The sequence below is a fragment of the Brassica napus genome, chromosome C2 (genome assembly GCF_020379485.1).
Source record: "Brassica napus cultivar Da-Ae chromosome C2, Da-Ae, whole genome shotgun sequence".
Classification (NCBI taxonomy): domain Eukaryota; kingdom Viridiplantae; phylum Streptophyta; class Magnoliopsida; order Brassicales; family Brassicaceae; genus Brassica; species Brassica napus.
In genome coordinates, this window is record NC_063445.1 from 4,847,319 (window position 1) to 4,870,049 (window position 22,731).

The 22,731-nt window shown below is 33.1% G+C and overlaps 2 protein-coding genes and 1 long non-coding RNA gene across 4 annotated transcripts; 2 read left to right on the forward strand and 1 right to left on the reverse strand.

The window, feature by feature from the left end:
* The first annotated feature begins 878 nt into the window (after positions 1 to 878).
* Positions 879 to 2,985, forward strand: LOC125581323. Of its 2 annotated transcripts, none has more exons than XR_007318989.1 (2): positions 879 to 2,300; positions 2,405 to 2,985. It is a non-coding gene; the product is annotated as an uncharacterized LOC125581323 (long non-coding RNA). The 2 variants fall into 2 exon arrangements; XR_007318988.1 differs by having other exon boundaries at positions 879 to 2,251.
* An 11,417-nt stretch (positions 2,986 to 14,402) lies between these two features.
* LOC125581324 lies at positions 14,403 to 17,261 on the reverse strand. The gene has a single exon (XM_048746553.1). It carries the CDS (start codon positions 16,295 to 16,297, stop codon positions 15,245 to 15,247), a length of 1,053 nt encoding a protein of 350 aa, XP_048602510.1. The 5' UTR covers positions 16,298 to 17,261; the 3' UTR covers positions 14,403 to 15,244.
* A 1,810-nt stretch (positions 17,262 to 19,071) lies between these two features.
* Positions 19,072 to 19,972, forward strand: LOC111210760. The gene has a single exon (XM_022711342.2). It carries the CDS (start codon positions 19,231 to 19,233, stop codon positions 19,519 to 19,521), a length of 291 nt encoding a protein of 96 aa, XP_022567063.2. The 5' UTR covers positions 19,072 to 19,230; the 3' UTR covers positions 19,522 to 19,972.
* The last annotated feature ends 2,759 nt before the right edge of the window (positions 19,973 to 22,731 follow it).

Genomic DNA, 22,731 nt, shown 5'->3' on the forward strand with positions numbered 1-22,731 from the left:
TACCATCACTAATAGTTGTAATGTTTTATAAATATATAATATCATAAAAATAATTAAATTACCCAAAATCATATACGAAATATGTGTAGACAAGGTTAATATTCTTTAAATGTATATAAAATGGATATAATAATGAACTAAAAATAAATCACTAAACACTTACGCAAACTTTGGGATAAAAATATTTATCCTCGTACATTTTGAGAATCCTTTAAAAATACATGATTTTTATAAATAGAAAACACATCTCTAGACAAAGATAACTATTAAAAAATCTATAAAAAAATATGTTAAAAGACAAATTCTTCTACATTTTTTACAATATTCTAAATTCAATGTAATATTAACATGAAAAGACACATATTTATAAAAATACACTTCCTTATATATTTTAACAATCTCTTAAAAATTAATACAATATTTAGGATGAAAAGACACATCATTTCACATATTTGAATAGTTAGGTTAACACCAATATTTGCAATTGACCGTCACCAAAAATTGTAACGGTCAATTACCAAAAATTGAAATGTTCCATTTTATTAGTTGAAATTGTTTATCTAAAAAATTGTAATAGTTCGGTTAAACTGTATCAAAGATTCACTTAAATCTCTAATAATCATTTTTTATTTAAGTGTAAGTAGAGATTTAATTAATAAATAACACATATATCAGAACCATTCATAAATTAAAATGTGCATATATAAGAATAATGTTTTGGTTTACATTTTCTTAATACTTATCTATTATGAAATAAAATTATCTAAATCGACCTAGACATTTTTTTCTTAAACATGAGTAAACGAAATTGAATAAAACAAAAAAAATTTGCACCAAGACATGATTATGCACCATAAAATATAATTTAAAAACTATATAATTAAATTTTTTATGTATTATTATAAAATAATTAAAGTACCCAACAAACTGAATTACCCTAATATTTTTAAGACAAATTTTAAGATTCTTTAAATGTACTTAAATAGATAGGAAAATTAAAGAAAAGAACTCATTAAAACATATGTCGTTTTAAAAATGAATAGATAAATTTTTAGACATTTCTAATAACCTATTAAAAATCTATTGCAATTTTTAAAATAAAAGACACATCTTTAGACGACATGATAACCCTTTAAAAATCTAAGGAACTCTTAAAATGAAAAGACATATAAGTAAAAAGACACATCATTAGACATTTTGATAACCACTTAAAAACCAATGCAATTTTTAAGATTAAAATGCAAACCTTTAAACATTTTTGATTAATTTTATTATTATATTTATTTTTTTTCTCTAGTGGTAAGAAACAGTATTTAAGATACACACACCTCGCTTTTCTTTACTTTAATTAGGGCATGATAAAAGTTAAATGTCATACGATAAATAGATTTGTTATAATCACAATGTAAGTAATTTAGCATTAAAGTACAGCATCGTAAAAGAAAAAAAATTAATGATAAGGTATCATCCGATCGAGTACATCATTATCGTAATAATTTACGATGCCATAAGCTTTATGTGCCTGTCACTGTTTTCTTATTTTTCATTAGAAACATATTTCCGGGAAATTGGTAGTGTATAGAAAAATATAACAAGAAAACATAGCACATTACCGTTTCACATGTTGGTCTCAATAAAGAAACATTTACATCCAAGGTCACTTTTCATCTTTTTAATTTCATAATAGAACACTTGTTACTACCGAAACACTTTGTCAAGTCTTTCCTTTGTTACAAAAAAAAAACATGAAATTTCAATCATATCCTTCTTTCTTAACCAATTATATAAATCATATTTTTTCCTCCTTCCACCACACCATGTTCCTCTCCTCCGCCGCCAACCACTTATCCCACATCTCCTCCTTCTCTTCCTGTTACTTTTCAACCGTCTCCTCCCACACCGATTATTTTTCCTGAATCCCCTACTCAAAACCCTCCACCGTCGAATCCCTTAAGCAGCGGCGGAGGACGATCTCCTCGAACTCCATCTTCGCCGTCTCCTTCTTCCACTCTCTTCCTCAACCGTATCCTCCTACACTTATTACTCATTGATTGAATACTCTAAATTCTCCACCTTCAGTCTCAAGACCACCGTCGAAACCCTCAGATAGCTGCGAAGGAGGATCTCTTTGAAATCCCTCTTCGCTATCTCTTTCTTTGGATGGGTTATCAACATGTGTGGTTTTTGGAATCGCCATACGAAGAGTCGCTTTGCTTATGATAGCAAAGAAACAACGAAGTTGATTAATATGGTCCTCTTCCACCTACTCATGGCCCCGAATATATTAGTTTGTTAAATTTGTAATCTTTTCGTGAAATCTATATTGATTTGTTAAAAAGTATCAATCTTTTTGCAATATTGAAGAATCCCGTTTTAAGTTTTGGAATGTTCTTGTGTTTCTCAGTTGGAGGATCTTACGGTGGACAAAAATAGCAATGGCGGCAACAAAACGCAACACCATAGTCAGATCGTGTTGTGACTTCACTACCACCACCTAAGCCTATAGAATCTCCGCTGAAACTTTGGGAAAGACTCTAACTTTCAATGAGCAGAAGTTCGAATGAACTCACTTACTTATATCCTCTTTGACGTTAGCTTCCTTGTTTCAGTCATTTTTTGTGTTTGTTCCTTTATATGAACATTTGGTGATTGGATCATTGCAGGGAAAGTTCAGCTTTAAAAATCTGAATCACAACTGAAGGGAACATTGGACTTCCACCTATTAATTTTGTTTGAAAGTACGGATTTGTAAGCCTTTTGTAAGAATTTAGTTCAAATGTGTACGTGTAGATACTGTGTATAAGTTGTACATGTGGATATCATTATTTGGTGTACATGTGGATAATGATAGATGTGTTGTACATATGTTTTACAATTTTTAATCATGGCAATGGACGAATCTGAAAAGAATAATGGACTTCTACCTATTGTCAATGATGATTTTTTTGGAGGGAGTTGGTTTTGCTTATAGAAAGCTTTTATCAACTTTTCAGCTGAAATATGCAACTTACCTTCCATTAAATCTCAAAATACACTAGTGATGTTGTGTATGATATGGTAACTTGTGAACAAGCCGTGTTCTGTTTTATTTTTAAATTGAAAATGCATATTGATTTCCTCTGGAAATATGAATTTGTAAGCACTTAGGTTGTTGGTCACACACATGTATGTGTACATATAGATACTATATATATGGTGTACATGTGTACACAGGTTATCACATTATCAAAGTCTTAATGATTGTTTCTTAATGAAAACATAGCCATATTAACAAATTAAAATAGACAATGGGTTATGGATACTAACTGATATGAATATACATATCCATATAGACATGCACTTGTGTACGGGTGTTTGTAAACAAAAAGAGAAATCTTTCTAAGGATGAAAATATATGTGCCCATATACAGAGAGTGTCCACATGTACAGTCCACACACAATCCACATGTACATCTTCGAAACTCTGTCCACATGTACACAAGATCACATATATCTATGTGTACACCAAGTAAACCTTGAAATCTAGAGCAAGAAACATGAGGTATGTTTTAAATATGAAATCTCGTGCTCGTATTGAATCAAAATTTGATATCATTCTCCAACCACTTCTTAACATCTCAACACAAGCAACATATCCCGTTGCTATCGGATTCTTAAGAAACGACCTCATTTAGTTTCTTGGAACCTTTGTTCTTAAGTTATCTTTTGATCTTCTTACAGACACATTTCACCTCTTTAAAGCAAAAAATTAAATGTTCAAATACCAAAAAAATATAAAAACTAGTCAATCAAGAACCTTCGATCTTATTTTCCTCCAAAGGTGGTTTACATCTCACCTTTGTTAATATGCTGCTCCATTTAAATTACAGAAATTTTGGGAACAACATTCAAAGGGACAAAAAGTTCACCTCTCTCTTCATATCACTCTTCCTCTTCAATACAACGGAAGATAAAATCCTCGATTTTAGTGCTCCGTCTTCTGGCAAAGTGGAGATTTACAGTGAGGTTATGGTATCTCTGACAGCCACTGGTGAGTCTTCACCACCGAAAATGATTTTCCCTAATTTTTGATAAATTAGGGTTTCATCTGAATTCAAGGGATTCATTACCACATCAAAACAAACCACTTGAGATTGTGGTAAATATGAGGTTGGAAAGTTTTAATCTTGAGACAGTGGAGGCACACTAGGCGGAGGTTCCTCCGATTAAAGATATTTTGATGGATAAGAGGTTAGCTCTTTTTTGTCGGAGGAAGAGAGAATAGAGAAATAAAGTTGTAACAAAAAAAAAAGTTGATGTCAAGGATAGTCTGGTCATTTTACTATGAAAAACTTTCCTAGTAGTTGAAACTGTCTTAGAGTATAATATAAACTCAGAAAGTGACATTGAGTATTGAGTGTTATAAATTCCTCAATAAAAGTACTATTAAGAGGCACGAGGTTTATGAAATGTTTAAGATCGGTATATGTGCAGTTAACGGTCAACCGGTTTACGCCAGTTTGAATTGTGAATAGTCGTAAATGGACTCACGGAATAGTTGCAACCTTTACTTCAATTAATTTTTATAAAAATTTCACGAAGCATAGACGTATTGTATGTTATGTATATGATATCTGATGTCATCGTACGGTTAAGACACATTGAGAATGGGTTGTCATTAAGATGTTAAAAAAAAATTAAGGGTTAGTGTTTGTTTGTTATGTGGTCAAGTGTTCCATACGGGTAGGGAACATGTAAATTTATAGTATTTTATTAATTTAAAATGCTATATATAGAAAACATGTTAAATTTAAAACGTTTCTGCTGCATTTAAAGAATTAGGATGTGGACCCCCGCGAAATCGCGGACGAAAGTTAATATTAAGTTTTCAATATTTATTTAAACAGATTAAATATAACTATTTTAATATATATATATATATATATATTGATATAGTTAAAATAGAAATTAAATATGAAAAATAAGATATTAGAAATTTATTATAAATAAATTTATTAGAAACACTAATGCCAATGTGATGCAACCCTTCAAAAGTATTAGGTTTAATAATCACTATTAAATTTTCAATATTATTTTAAAAATTATTATACATTAAATATTTAAAACCAAAATGATAATATATAAAATGTTTTAAAATATATATAACTGATATATTTAAAATGAAAAGATGAAGATGAAAAATAAGAGTATTAGAATTGTATTATAAATAAAAAATATTAAAAACACTAATGCCAAAGTGATACAATCCTTCAAAAATATTAACTAATGATAGAATATAGGTTTAGGGAAATGATGGTTATCTCGAAAAAAATAAAACACGTGATAATCTTGAGAACCAAATATAAAGTATATATTTCACTTCCAAATAAAAATTATTTTACAATGTAAATATTTTTTTTATAAAATATTAAATTATAAATACCAATTCAAATGTGAAACAAACAAGATAAATAGAAGTTTGAATTCATTAGGTTCACAAAATATATTGGAACACATTTCCAAAAATGTTTATTAAGAAGTATATATGCGAACAAATGAGTTTTTCCAGTGGATCTAAACCGGTATTCAATTTTACATTATTTTAAAATAATTTTAATAGTATAAAATGGTTCTTCCAAATTATAATTTGAGATTATGTAAATAAAATCGACAAATGAAAAATGTATGCAATAAAGTTTATGAGAAATAGAGCTGAAAAGACATAAGTGTTAAAACTAAAATGAGATAACTTTCCATATAAATAAACGGTTATAACCAGAAAAATTATAGTAAAACAAAATGCAAGCCCCATTAATAATTGTTTCTTTCTTTTCCGTTTGTTTCAGTTCTTAGTTTCACAGCAATTTTTAACATTTGTTTTGCTAATTGAATAACCAAAAAAATATCTGTAAGATTTATGATAAGGATGTTGGTTTCTCTCTAAGACTATTGATTTTTTTTACTATCTTTCTCAAACCATGAGAACTGATAATGTTTGCTTTCTAGGGTAGAATGTGACTTAGGGGTGTTCAATCTGGATTTCAATTCGATTTTTTTTTGTTTTTTGGTATTTTGGTTTATAAAAAATAGCTATCATATTAAAACCAGATTTATTTTGGTTTGGTTCGGTATATATACCATCGGTTTTTGGTTTATTTAGTTTTATATCAAAAACTATAAATATAATTATTTTTATAACATTTTGCAAAATTTACTTTATGTGATTAGACATGAGTTTATTAAAACATAAAGATATATAAGTATTTAAATATAATATTTATTTTATTTTATTATTTAAAATAATTAGCAAACATAAGTTAATAATAATATTTTTTGTAAACTAAAAATAAGAAATTAGTAATATGCTAATATTTTTAAATAGCTAAATTAGCACACATTTTCAAAAGTTGTGTTTTATTTGATTTGATAAAAATGAAAATATAACTTTTCACTTAAATTAAAATAAATAAATTACTAAAGTTAACATTTTAAATATGAAGATCCTATAAATGAGATAAATTATGTATATATTATTAATTATGTTATATCATTTACATATAGTTATACTACTTTTTAATTAATCGTTTTATTCGATTTAATCGGTTTATATACCAAATTATATCTATATACTGCAGTTTTTTTAAATAATCGGTATTACCAAACCCAAATCAGTTTCTCTATTTCGAAATTGGTATTCACCAGATTTCTTTCGGTTTTAATTGGCTCTCTAAATGTGAGAATTTGTGATTGACGTTTATCACTTCAATATCGTTTCTTAGTTCTTTGAAGGTCTCAGCCACCGGAAACGTGTTTTCTGTGGGAATCAGAAATCCATCGAGAGATACTTGAAATTAATTTTACCCTGTTTTCTTTTGATATTTTGTTTGCTAAAACTTTCGACATATTTTTGAAGGAAAAACATCTTCCAGATGACTCAATACAATTTGCTGAAAATAGTTTGTTTTCTAAAATAGTTAATCGCCTACCATAAAAAATAAAAGACTTAAACTAACCTTTAGACAATGTCAATTTATAAGTTTGTTTTCCGACGTATCCGTAACTATATCAATACATTCTAAACAAAGGATTAAAGTATGATTAATATTTTTCATATAAATTTTTTCTCAATTACTACTAAACAAATCTGGAATGTTTGATATACGTTACTTAAAAATTTTCTCAGATTTCATTTTTACAGTTTGAGTAGTTTGTGTTCTCCTATTCAAATAACTGTTTATTTTGATTCCAACGTTCCTGAAAAACCAGGCTCAAGCTTTCACCAAATAAATAAAACACAAAGCAAAAAGCTAAGGACAGAGACCTCTACAAGAGGAACCCTGAAACATCTGATATCCTATGTAAATTATATCTCTTTGATAACCTGAAGAACATTAAATTGCTTTTGTGTTTTGTTAATAAATTCTTGAAGATTACTGATGCGTCATTGATGAGTACCTCAAGAAGAGTTAAGCCAACGATGAATCATGTTGACATCTCTTAAGAAACCTGTTTATTATGAAAAGTAATTTTTTTTTATGATAGGAACTGAATGATAAGAAGAGATTGGCAACAAGTGGAGCAGGCTTTGCTAGGGCATTCACTGTCCAGTTCGGAAGCTGCAAGTTCAGTGAGAATTTCATTGGATGTCAGGATCTTGCCAAGCAAAAAGTTCTTTGCAGAAACTCAATCTTTTCTTTCTCTCTTTGGGAGATCGTTAGATGAAGAAATTATCATGTCCTTTGTTTTGTATATGCATAAAGTACCACTAATCTCAGAATATTTGGCGTTAGAATGCGAAGGCAAAGACAAGTACAAGTGTGGTTCCAATGTTTTCTGGAAATGGTGAACATGTCTTGTTTGTTGTTCTAATCCATTCTTATATAAACTCAACAATGAATCTATCTATTTGTTTCTGAGGAAGGTAAAGACGTCGAATAAAATAAGTGACTCCACTGTCACCCAAAAGAGAGAAGATTACCAAGTTTGGGGATAATGAAACATTATTTGAAAATAAAACAACAGCAACTATTCTGTTATAACAACCAAAATCGGACACAACAAATGCATCACCTTCACATCTATATATATAGAGCAACAATAACATTAACGATACCTAGTATTTATTTAAATGGTTGCACTGTTTCATTTACTTCTCTAAAAAGAAATATTTATACGATGAATTTAAGATCATTTCTAGCCATTTGATTTAAGCTTGATATAATATTATTTGAATTAAAAAGTAATGCAACTACATCTGCAAATACAAACCAAAGTTCGATTAATCTCTGGTCTACTATGCAATTTGCTGTAATGATTTTTTTTTTTTGTTTGTTGTAAGGATGCTAGTACTGCCAGTACAATGAAAGCAATTGAGATTTCCAAAAGTGTGACTGCAGACCATCAAGCTCATTTCAAACAACATTTCCTGCTGGTTCCAATATACTTGATGAGATTCTTACGAAAATTTTGTGTATACCAAGCAACAACAAATAAAACAAAGGATTTCGGACAAAACACAACTATTGCCAAGCGAGTTACAGACAAACAATGCTTTGAAGGTTATAAACTTATAATAATCCAGACTGGGTATTTTGTTAATAAAACAAACGTTGCCGATCGAACAAAAATCTCCTACCTAATTAATTAACACTAAGACCAGGGTCGGATGTATGTGTACCGGTACGGAGTCACGTGCCCCGCTCCCTATGTTATTTATTTATTTTTTCTTGAATACATTAGACAAATGTGATTAAATTGTTTGTAGTTTAGTGAATAAACATAATGAGTACCGCGGTTCAAAATTGCTTTTGTTATTTTAAGTAGTGTGCCCCCAGCTAAAGACGTTTCTAAACCTCAACTGTTCAGTGAGAAAGAAACACAAAGATTAATAAATTTTCATTCTCCTGTCCGGCTGCAAAATGGAAACGCAAAGAACATTTGAACTAACCTCTTGTAAAGTAATAAGAAACAGACATCAATGTACAAACTATATACTCTCGTTTTCAGAGAGAAAGGTTGTTTCCATAACAGAGAAAAATTCCACGGTTAGAGATGGAGAACACATATAAGACAATAACATTGAATGAAAGTAAGAACAATGATGAAGGTCAGTGATAAAAAACAATTTATGAATTTGCTAAGAATTTTATTTTCAAAGGTTGTGTCTTAAATTTATACGAAACTAAAATTTTTCCATTAGATTGCATAACAAAGCAAGGTAAGTCCTATTTCAAGCAGACTAGTAATGAGAATATTTTCTTTTTGAGAAAAGAGTGACGAAGAGATCTGAGTGGATAGACTTACGAGCCATCAAGCCATTCAGAATCAAGGAAGTTGCTGCCACCTTTAACGGCGGGGATCCAAGATTTTTTGGACTGAGAAGCCGCAGACGCGACAATCAGAGTTTTCCAGCCAACTCTTACAGCTCCAGTTTCAAGCCCGCTCCCAAACACGGCGGCACTCCTCTTGCCTCCAGCAAGGAACGAAGAACCTAGCCCACTGAGAACAGATCCGGAGTCTTTCTCTTAATATGGATGGGTATACAGTTTAGAAAGGTACCTTTTAGAGATGAGTGGTTTTGAACCACGATTATACAGAGTTATAAACTCTAAAATCTGGATTAGATGCGTTAACAGAAGATATTTATCTTCTGAAATTGAGGACATCAAACACCGTAAAGACAGGTATAGTAGCGATCTTAAATGAAAATATATCTTCCTTTACAAGTGAATCATAATAATAAAGAATCATTCGAACGTTCACGACTTGGCAAAGTGTTTTTTATCAGATCAAATTGTTAAAGAAACCTAAATTCGTGAACACATGTTGGTTTTAGAGTTACATCATCGACACCATTATGACATCACACGAAAACATAAATCTAGACCAACAGAGACTGCAATCTGTAATTTTAAAATGACCAAATCAATAGAACTTAAATATCGGACTGGTTCAAATGACAATTTACATGGATTCTCTCGACGAAAAATCAGTCCGTATAAGAGAACAATCGGAAGGAAGAGAATAACAAAGAGGATGGCATTTATAAATTTTTTCAAGAGGTGCCATTGTTATTTGAAGGAAGGCGTTCGTTAGGGGAAGACAAAAGACGTCGTTTGCTTTAATAAAAGATGACATCATCTTTATAAAGGAAACTAAATCCTGTCCGCTAGATTGCATAATTAAAACAAGCTTGACCACTAGATACAATTTTTTTTTCTTATAAAAAAGTGATGATTTCAGCAGTTATAAAAAAAAAAACAGTTTGCTATTATATATAGATAGGTAATTTGTGTTATGAAATATTAACTCAATATAAAAATGATTATGTTATGAAACATTAACGAAATACTCCCTCCGTTCGTTTGTATATGACGTTTGAACTTTATTTGTGTGTCAAAATACTTGACGCTAGCTTGAGGGAATTAAAACCCAATACGGCGAACCGTGGTTCGAACCCTAATGGCCACATGGATATGGACTATTGCTTTCGGCTCATTTGAATACCCAGGAGAGGGTCTATCCGTGGAATGTACCTCCACCCGGGGGTTAGATCTGTGTCTTTAATAGACTCGGGTTTAACCATTTTAGTTACAAAGAAAAAAAACTTGACGCTTTTCTGAAATCTATGCAAAATATAATGATAAAAGACTTTATCTACCATTATATATTTTGTAAAGTTTGACTAAATAGTGATGATATTAGCATTAAAACAATAACGACAAAGGACATAATAGACTTAGTACAATAGTTGCCTTAATTTGTGTGAGAATTCTACAACATCATGTATAAACGAACGGAGGGAGTATTAATTAGTAGATAGATGAATAACAAATAAAGTTTTTGTGTTTAATTTGTTTCTTTGAGATCTTTGATGATCAATTGAAAAAGAGAATCTCTTTCTTTATCGCTACTTCTTATTTGTTTTAAGTTATGATTTGTCATTATACACAACTCCACAATTTTACATATAGAAAGTTAAAGGTTGCAATGATTGCAATGGTTCATCACTAAAGTTTTCCATTATGATTAGTTATAAAAGTCTATCATAGTTGTAATAGTTTATATCTAAAGACGATGATCACCAATTGTTGCATAGTTTATAGATATATATTATAAAATATTTTAATTATCCAAAACTAAAATATCTGTTTATTTATAGATTATGTTAATATTCTTTAAATGTATATAAAATAGATAGGAAACGTACAAAAAGATAACTCATTAAAAAGTTATGCATATTTCAGGATAAAATTATTTACCCTCAGAAATTTTGAGAATCCTTACAAATTTATGCAGTTTCAAAAATGAAAAACACATCCTTGGACAAAATATAATTAAAAAAAAACTATTAGAACAATTTATGATAAAAAGATATATATTATACCTTTGTACAATCTGTTAAAACTTATTGTAATTTTTAACAAGAAAACTGCATTTTTATGAAAAGACACCTTTTTACATTTTAATAATATCTTAAAAACAAATGCAATGTTTAGATTGAAAAGACACAACATTTCAATTTTTGATAATAACCATTGTTATACATTGGAATAACTTTTTTTCCAACATGAATAGTCAAATATGTTCAATTTATAGGTAGTTATGTTAAAAATACATTTTTTACAATATAATTTGAATAGATACATTAGTTTTTTTTGTCAAAGAGACACATTAGTTAAAACCACTTATATAATAGAAAGACACCTTAACTATTTTAAAAAAAATTCAAACCTTTATAAAAATAGTCACACATTTTCAACTTATAGGAAGTTATTTTTAAAAGATATTTTTACACTTACTAATACACAACTCTTAAAAAAATAATTGTACAAATATTGTAATTAGAGAGTTTAGAGACTGAATATTTCTGTGTATTATTAATGAACAATAGAGGTTCCTTATATAGGAATTACAAAGTATAGGAAAAAAAAAATTATCCAAAACCTAATACAACATGAAATAGGAAAAGATCTAAAACAGATAAAAGGAAAACGTCATAAGTCTAAGACGGTCTAAACCGACCGTCTCTCTCTCCTTGGACGACCGCCTCTCTCTCTCTCCTCCTTTGGTCACGGCTGGGCTTTGTCTTGGTCATTGGTTATGGGCCATCCACATAATGATTTATAACACTCCTCCTTGGATGCCATAACCATACATGATTTGTAGTACGCTTCATGTTGCCTCATTAAAACCTTATCAGGAAAACCCAGTGGGACAAAACCATGATGAAGGAAAAAGAGTACAACACGCACTACTCTCCCTGATGTGAACCTCAATGTAGGTTCTACATTCTACGCATCTTGGTGCGTGATATTTCCTTTATGTATAAGATGGGAGTAATCGGCCAGTTTCATTACTGAACCGTAATTAGACCATTTTGACTTCTTAGGTCGTTTCTCATGTCCTTTGACATTAAGTGTCTCGGTAAAGCATGTGTGCTAAACAATATGAACCATATTGTCCTCAGAGATCACTATTTGGTCTTTGCAAATCGTATTTGCATGTGTCCATAGTCTAGACGTGATCGTCTACTATCAACTGCTCTTTACTTTGGCGATTTATGGTTACCATCGACCATGTATCAATCTGGCCGAATCATGACCGGGTCATAGACCTCGTCTATAAGTGTCCACTACTTGCCTTGTGGAGTTTATACGGCAGCAGACCGTTCTGCTATGCTGGATCCTTACTTAGGGGATCTGATGTCGGATTGCAACCTGATGGTTGATCTTTTGTTTCTACTAATCCGTGATCAAGGGATAAGGACCGGATGCCTTTTAGCCGATGGACCGGACGTTTTAAGCCGGAGTGCTGGACACCTTTAGCCAGAAGGTCGAACGCATTTAGCCGGACACCCATATGCCTCTTTTAGTTTTAGTATAATCACAAGGAATTTCAAATATATGGACTGTATTGGATTGTCTTTTATACAACTCCAAGATCATGCGTGATCACTTTATTTTACATACTATATGCAGCTGCTTTTCAGTCCATGAATCAGCTTAGGAACAAAGCTGTTCTTTCAATTTTATCCAGTGATCCATATGCTGCTTACTACATCATTTGTATCTAATATCTTTCTTATGACCAGACCATTGTCAATTTCGAAAATTTTGTAGCAGCAACCACCACATAAGAGTTTATCTCCTTATAATATGTTCCTTTGATCTTTGTGAGTACCTTGTGTAACAAGCTATAATCTAATGCTGTTATTAGGAAGACATGAACACTCTAGACCTCTTGATCATGTGTCTTCTCTCACGGTTTCATTACCTCACAAGATCCATCTATTTCATTGGTTGATCAGATGGCGTTTCTGTATATGTATATGGCCAATACGTCCATCTCTCTTTTAGATACTTTGAACCTCCACGTTTTATCTTTTCTAATCTCTATGATCTTTTATGATTGTATGAGTACTCTTTCGTGGGTTCATGATCCTCGTTCATTTCTTTATGTTCAAGTGCTATAACTTTATGTATCTTTATACAAATGTGTGTGTGTCGACACTTTCATGTGGTTCCATTATGTTCCAGACATGATCTGATCATTTTGAGATTTCATTATCCATGCCTTTGTTACCTAGTAGCTTGGCGTCCCAAGACTACATGGTTTGATACCTTAGATGTGTAGCTGCGCAGCCTTCTCTCAATGTCTGTTTGGTTTCTAGTATGATCTCGGATCTATCATCCCATGCACCATTCCTTTCTATCTGAGATCCCTTTATCTTATGGAACACTTGGTCTATCTTGTATAGACTCTATATCAACTTGATTATGTCTCTTCTAGGACATTCATTTGGTGCTAAGCTGGTTAGTCATTTCTCGGGTCAGTGTCTGGCATTTCGATTAGCTTCTCAATTAGCTAGCTTTATATAATCTTTCTTTGCACGTCTAAAATTATAATCTCTAGTCCGAGGATCTTTGCCAAGACAATGATGGTTTAAAACCATTCTTATCATTCTTTATCCAGCTTATAATCTTTCTCCTTTATTGTTTGGATAGACGGATGCAATCCGTGTACTTGGCCACAATATGATCACCCATGTTTGGCTCAAGTTTTCTTTATAAATCGTGGGAGAAAGTAATACTCCTATCCAACATATATTCCCAATCCTCTTCTGAGGTTCCATCTTAGACGGCACATGTATGTTATGTGGTGGTTTATTCAAAATATCTTAAGATGGTGTATGTCTGGTTTTATGACCCGTATTCAATCTGAGATGAGAATATCTATGCTCACTTTATATGGCCTGATGCATATGACAATTCTACACATGTAAATTCATAATGTTTCCAAGCTTATAGACTTTAGAATCTTAGTCTTATAGATAATGGCTTACTTGGCCGAACCTTTTATGCTAATGGCCTCTCTGGTCGGTTATAGCCGACCTGTTCATAACATGGTTTCTTTGGCCGAGTAATGTCCTTATGGTTTGGCCGTTTTAAAACATGTTCTTTTATGGCTGAGCCATTGATAACATGGTCTTTAGACCATAATGGTACATGAGGCTGATTATTTCCTTTGCGGCCGAAGGCCGTTGTCTCTCATGGCCTTTACTGTTTGGCCGTTATAGTAGTACACGAACTTGTAGTATTGATCATGGATTTATCCTCTCTCCCCCTCATGACCATACTATAAGGTCGTGGTGCTTGGGACAATTAAGCCTAATGAGTTTTCCTTTGTGTACATGTTTCACAACGTGAGATCTTTTACGGGATAACTCTGTGCTTTTTCAATCTTTGCATCGAGTTTAGACTTTTAGGATGGCTAATCCTATCATGGCATATAGTGTAAAATTTCGTGGTGTATCTCAATATGGTCACCATGGTTCTTGCCTCTCATCATACTGATCTTATACCATAGTTTAAATCAGTAGAGATCATTAGGTATAGTCTCGACCACTTTCTTATAAGGTCTTAGGCGATTTTTCTTTCAAAATCTGAAGGAACTTGTTTCCTTTTGTTTGCCCATTGTTTCTATTTAGAAACCATACTATCATAACTCAATGGGTCACATATTATTGGGTGTATCTAATGTCCTTTAGACAATGCCTTAGCCATAGTTTCTTTACTAGGCTTACTATACCCATTCATGATTTCTTACTTGGTTTTATGCCCTTTAGGCAACTCTTTAAAATCATTTATATGTTCAAGTAAGATCAGGTAAGATAATGAACTCAAAATCAATTCTATTATATATATATAAAATCGTGAAACATCAAAACAAATCATAAAGCAATAAGACAAGTCGTATCGAAAATTTAGTCCTTGAGACAATCAGAAGTCTCAAAGTCCATCTGGTCATTTTTAGCAATGTCGGAATCATTATCGGCCTCATATCCGGAATCGTGAACCATGTGAGCCTCAGGGTTTTTGTTCTTAAGACTTTCTTGGTAGAGCTCACATAAGTGCTTAGGGGTTCTACAGTTCTTGGCCCAATGGTTTCTCATTCCACATCTGTGACAAACGGATTTGGTCGAGTAAGACGGTTTGGATATGCCGCCTCGACCACGGCCATAACTACCTCGGCCACAGCCATAATTGGAACCACGACCAAGGTTATTGTGGTTTCCTTTCCGGTTGGTCGAGTAGTTGTCTCGGCTGTTCGAGTAATTGTCATGGCCATGCCCCTTGTATCCACCTCGGCCTTTGCCGTGTGATCTCTTGTCATTTTGGACATAATTGCACTCGTTGGGATCTTTCCTTTCAACCTCATTATCCTCCGGTAATGGTGTTGTTCCAACAGGTCTAACTTCACTGTTCTTCATCAGGAGCTCATTGTTTGCCTCGGCCAGAAGCGGGCACGAGATCAGATCAGTATATGTGGCGAAGCCTTTCATTCTGTACTGCTGTTGCAGTATCACATTCGATGAATGGAATGTAGAGTAAGTCTTCTCAAGTAACTCTTCTTCGGTTACTACTTCACCACAACGTCTCAGCATCGAGACCGTCTTAAATAAGACTGAATTGTACTCATCCACCGACTTATAATCCAAGAATCTGAGATTCTTCCAGTCGTTTCTAGCCTTTGGAAGTAACACCATTTTCTGGTGATCATATCTATGCTGTAAAGCATCCCAAAGTTCTAGTGGATTTTCCATCGTGATGTACTGATCTTTTAGACCTTCAATGAGGTGATGGCGTATAATACTTATAGCCATGTACCGATTCTTATCGGTCTCATTGTTGCCCTTGATGATAGTATCACCAAGTTCCTTTGACCTTAGACTGATCTTTGTATCTAGCGCCCACTGCAAGTAGTTATCTCCGGAGAGATTAAGGGCCGCATAGTCTCTGTTTGAGATTTTCGACATCTGAATCACATCATTATTTAAAATTGAGTTTCACAATGTGATCATGCGGCCGCAAGATATATTAACAAGCTCGGACACAAACATGTCTTACGCATTTATGAAAAACAATCAATCTAGAAACAACCATGGTGCGATCAGTTCATCAAGCCACTCGGCCATGCAGTTATATCTAATGCAACCGGTTTCAAGATTGTATAAACTACATGCTGGTCGATTCTTATTTGAACAGTATGAATGCAATCCATATTCAGATTCATATGTATGCAAGAAATCCTTAATCAATCCTAGGGTTTCTGATTTAAACACTAGTAGGATTCGGTTTTAAGATTAAGGTTTCAAGGCCTTTTAAGATTTAAAACGAGATTTAGAGTTTTAAACATTTAAACTTTCAAACAATGCCTCACGGCCAAGGTATATGCCTTACGGCCAAGGTATATGCCTTACGGCTAAGTAGGAGTCACACGGCTATTTAGTTCAATTCAATGTCATCCTTAGAGTAATATCTAGGTTCAATTGCAATTAATCAGGTATGATCAAATTCGATTATGAAAGCAATAAGGCCACACGGCCATGAGATGATATAATCAAGATCTTTATCAAGTTTAATTAGGATTTTTAGTTTAAACATGTCAAGCAATACAGATTCGAGTTTAAACAATCCTATCAATATCTCTAGGTGATCAAACAAACAATCAAATTTCAAATCAAACAATTTTAAAATCGTTTTTCCAAATTAGGGTTTCAGGGGATTTCGAAAACTTTGATCTTTGATCAAGGGAGTTTGATTTGAGATTCAAAATCATTAAGACTTTGATTTTAATTGATCAATGGATCAATCTCGAATTATGGTTTAGGGGACCAGATTTATTCGAGCTCCGATTTACTCTTTTAGGGTTTGATCTATTTGTCTTAAGGCTTTGTTCTTAGATATTAGATTTTAGGGTTTCAATCTTTACAAAACAACCATGTTCAATTCATATTCTCAGAATTAGGATTACCTTTGTTTTGCAGATTGTAGAACCCGGACCACCAAGAGAACCTCGAACGGACACGAGATGGGACGAGCTGGAACGGTCGCGTGCTGAGGCGAGACGCGTCTGATCGGGATCGGATGGTTTGGCGTCTGATCGCGGATGTGCGCCGAGGACGTCGGACACGTCTTCTTCTTGAGTTTGCGAGTGGGTTGATTGGGAACTCAAGCTGGCTGTGATGTGAACTGGAAACTGAGGTCGTCTAGGATCAGGAACACCTTAGGGCTGGAGCTGATCGGATGTTTGTAAGCCGGAACGCAAGCAAGAACAATTTAGGGTTTTTCCGGAATTAGGGTTCCAAAAGACCAAAACGGCGCCGAGTATTGTTTCTGCGAGTGTGGGCGCGTCTGAGATCGGATCGACGAACGGTTTTCGCTGATGGATTTGTATCGTCAAGAGCTTCAATTTGACTCGTCGTCTGGTTCCTCGGGGTTTGAGAGATAGAACGATTTTAAGTTGTGCCTAGATTAGGGTTTATGTGTGACGGATTTTAGGTTAGGTTTTGTCTCAGGGTTTTGGAGTCTATCGTGCTGATAACGTGTTGTAATTAGAGAGTTTAGAAACTGAATATTTCTGTGTACTATTAATGAACAATAGAAGTTCCTTATATAGGAATTACAAAGTATAGGAAAAAAGAAATTATCCAAAACCTAATACAACATGAAATAGGAAAAGATCTAAAACAGATAAAAGGAAAACGTCCTAAGTCTAAGACGGTCTAAACCGACCGTCTCTCTCCTTGGACGACCGCCTCTCTCTCTCCTCATTTGGCCACGGCTGGGCCTTGTCTTGGTCATTGGTTATGGGCCATCCACATAATGATTTATAACAAGAAAAACAATTTTGGGATATTTAACAATTTTTGAAACCTAATATCATTTTTGATGAAAATACACAACTCTTAACACCAATACTTTTCAATTGGCAATTTGGAAACACAAAAATATAAAATGATAACTTATTTTCAAAAATGCGACTTTAAGAATGAAAATACAATCTTTCAATTTAATAGAGATTCACAACTTTTAAAATTAATTGGGATTGCTATTATTAGTAGATAAACATCAGTTTAATTAGCCTCCTGTCCGTGACTGGTATTTTATTTCGTGATGCAAATTTGCCTTAGATGCAAATTAAAATTAAAAATGCTTAGTTTACAATCTCTTGATGAAGTTGGAATAGACTGGAGCTACATTTTTATTTCCACAACCCAAAATAGACTGGAGCTACTGATCAAGACATTAGGTGAATTAACTGTTGTATATTAATTAATGGATCATAAGTAATAGTTAAATATTATTTCAAAAGAAGAATTCACTGGTTTTATCCAAACCTATTTCTAAAACACAAAACAATGTTCATCATTTATTAAAAGTGTTCAAATTGCACAGAAAAAGAAACAAGCTTTGATGAAACTCTACAACAGTAACAAGATCTAAGAGCACGATTAACGCTGAAACCCCACATGGGGTTTTTCATTTTTTTTTTTTATTTTTTTTTTATTTTTTGTCTGAGTAAAAAAAAAATTAAATACCAACCAATTGCGGGCCGCCACGTGTCAGTGGGGCCCACAAACAGTTGAAAAACTCACCAAAAATCGGTCTTTATTTTGGCTTCCCTACAATCGATTTTACCCATTTCTGTGGGTCCCCCACCTAAAAACCCCTATATAACCCGCGATAATCGTGGCCTAATATTATTCTCTGCTGTTAGTTTTTGTTTTTTGATAATTGGACTGAATCAACTCTCCGTTTAGACTAGTCAACTCTCAGAAGTCAAAGAACAAGCTTTCAAGTGATTTCCTCATACTGAAGATAAATAAACGTCTTCAAGATCCTTATCTTTGTCTCTGTAAAGCTTACTTCTACATTCGACAAGAAGTACTTTTTTTAAATCAGAAAAATGTCTAAAAGATGTCTAAGTTGTTTCAATAAATCTGTGAAAGCTGAGGATGTTGTTGAGCCAGTAGTACTAAAAGATGATGAAGAAGAAACCCCGACAAGAAGACAAACATGCATCATAGGAACTTTGGGATACAATGCACCTGAATATCTCTCCACTAGTGCCGATTTTTATGGAAAACTTGGGGAAGGTGATTCTTCTTCATCTTTGAAAAATGATTTCAACAAAGTGAAGACTTTTGATTTACGAGGAGTGACAACAACAACAACAACCACAACAAAGGAGAAGTAAAAGGACGAGGATGGGATTTAACTTGAGATGTAATCTCCATCATGTTTGAAAATTTGCAACACTAGATTGCTTTCTTATTGGATTATACAGTCTTGTCTTGATCCACTGATCCCTGATTTTATGTACCTGGTTACATGTTTCTATATACCAGAATTAGTAATGAAATTATCTATTGTTAATTCTAAAAATGACTTAAACCTATGGAGAAAATGGAGAATAACTGTGTTTAGACATCCGTTGTTTCAAAATAGTTATCGAGGACTCTCTTTTCGCTGAGGAACACTGTATCACTCTCTTTGTGAAACAATAAAATGAAAAGTGAAATTTCGCACTTGAAAAATGTTGACAAGTCTCTACGTTAGGTCGGCAAAGGAACATATGTATTATTTCGTATAAATTTCAAGACCTTTCTTTTTTTACGTACTTTTTTTTTTTTGGTAATTTCCTAACAAGTGAGTGGTAGAAGAGAGGAAGCTGCATGGAGTCAACTTTGAATTTTAAAGCTGGTTTGGAGCTATGTTACTCGAGCAGCTACGCGGCTAAGATAATGAAGACATAGTTGATTTATCCTGTTTTTCTATGCTCCGGATCATATATACTTGTTCAAGTTATGCTGATTAGTTTGATTTGATTGGTCAATCACATCGTCGATACATTTGAACTTGTGTAATCATGTCTTCTTCTTTCTTTTTTTCTCGATTGAGTTTTGACATTTTTCTTGTGTGTTCGGACTTCGTCATCTATCAATCCACAGTGAGGTTGACTCGAGTCTTGGCACATACAGGTAAGTACGTACTTTCCTAACGAGTCGACTCTAGAAAAAGAACAAAGGAAATTACGTGGAGCCAACTGTTCTTAGGCAAGTCATGTTTTAAATATAAAGTAATACCAGCCCCCACGCCTTATAATACGCTGCTAAAACATAAGTAATTTTACACCTTATTGAAGATCAAAGAAGCATCTTCAAGAACTCAATACATATTCTCTCTAAATACTTAAGTTGGACAAGCAATTCATCTACACCCCAGTAGAAAATGTCGACGGGATTTATGATATTTCTGAAAAACATATGTTTTTGTTTGTTATGTTTTTCAGTTTTTTGGTTTTTCAAAAACATATGTTTTAGGAAGAAGCAGAGTAAGAAACAACACAAACCAGAGATTGAGTTGCAGGCTTATTATGGACAGCAAAACAAATCTTCGTCGCCGTCAGACCAATCTTATAACAAAGTAAAAAGGTTTTCTTTGCGAGGAGGGACAGCGACAACGACTACGACTACGGAATAAGCTTTCAGTGCTCATAGGCCCCTGGATATTTATCTGCGTTTGCGTTTATAACTAATGCGTTTTTTTTGTCTAAATAAACCCAATAAACACTTTGTTTGCATTGCATTTTTCAAAAGTATTTAATGAATAATTCAAACGTTTTCTAGAAAAAAAAAAGATACTTGTTTCTAGAAAAAAAAATATCCCTCGTAGCAAAAATTGCGTTTCAAGCAATTGAGACCACAAACTTGTGTTCCGACCACATAAGCTATACCATTCCCACCAGCTGGATTTTGTGATGAACTCGAAACTACCTTAAGTTTCCACTGCGTTTACTTTGGTCACACGTTTGTAGTAGACTAGTAGTACCTGAAAGTAGAAGTGAATTAAACCTCATACAAACTATGGTGAAGAAGATGAGATTTCTTTATTTCTTTTCTCTTTAAACGTTTTACAATCGCATAGGTATTGTATTCATACAAAAGAAGTAAAAAAAAAACTAATCGTTGATGGCATGTGTCTTTAATCAAGCCGCGCGCATCTAGTGAATCAAAGGCTCGGAATCGATTTGTTATCTTGGCCGGATAAGTCAACTTTTCATTTATCTTACCCAGATATGTCGATGGAGAGTTGAATTACGGATATTGTCTACTCTTAGTCAACTCTCAAAAAGTCAAAGAACACACTTTTTGTGCACCATAGGTTAGGGTAATACTGTGCAAACAGCCAAAAGCTCATTTCTGCTTTTCATATACGAAAGATCTATTAGCATCTTCAATATCCTTGTTTGACTCTGTAGAATTTACATCTGCGTACACGGTCAACTAGGCCTGGGAATATGAGTTTTTACCCGCGGGATCCGGCCCGTTTGACCCGCCGCGGGGCGGGTGCGGGTCGAACAATTTAGAAAAATCGATTCGCGGGTGCGGATGCGGGTTATGAGCATTTTATGCGGGGCGGGTGCGGGTTGGTGGATTTTGAAACGCGGGTACCCGCCAACCCGCAATTTTTTTTTTTTACATTTAAAAAAAAATATATTTTTTTTTGTAAAAATGTATATTTTGTAAAGAAAATATGAGAATTTTAAAAAATAATAATCAAAATATTTTAAAATATTTAAAATTTTAATTATAAATATATTATTTATATTATATTTTACAAAAATTAAATTAAATAAATATTTTTTAAAATAAAAATATAACCCGCGGGTCCCGCGGGTTATCCGCAAAATTAAGCGGGGCGGGTGCGGGTACAAATTTTTTTGTTTGCGGGTTGTGCGGGTTGAATTTTTTGACAAAAAAAAACTTTATAATCCGCGGGTTGGCGGGTCAACGGGGCGGGTTTGACCCGCAACCCAGCCCTACCAACTGCCCAGTTGGTTGATTGGACCCAATTTATACAGAGAAAACATATTAAACCCGATCTGAAAATAAATAATAATATAATATGATCTAAAAGGATGAACAAAAAAAATGAACAATTCAAATTCAAACCAAACCCAAAGGAATATCTGGAAGGTATACCTATTTGGTGCCAGTGCCCAGCTGAAAACCTGGTAGGCAAAATTTTCTCTAAGGAAATGATAAATTTTTTCTATGACTTTGATACCGTGATAAATTTATGGGCTTCCAATTTAAAATTAATTGGCAATAAATAGAGTAGTTCAAATCCCTTATATATTATTTAAGTTCTTTTTATATTTTCGGTGTAGAATCTTCTCTCTAAATAGAAGAACTGATTAACTCTTGAAATTAGTCGGTCGACTTTCTCTACAGTACTATATTTGGGTCTATCTATAATATTATACTAACTTCATATCTCTAGGCAGATGGTGCCATCATATAATATTATACTCTAGTACTGTCTGCATTAATTAAGATTTGTTGTGTTGTATCATTTGAAGACGAGGTTTGTTGGGCCGAGAGAAATATGTAGGGAAATTAAG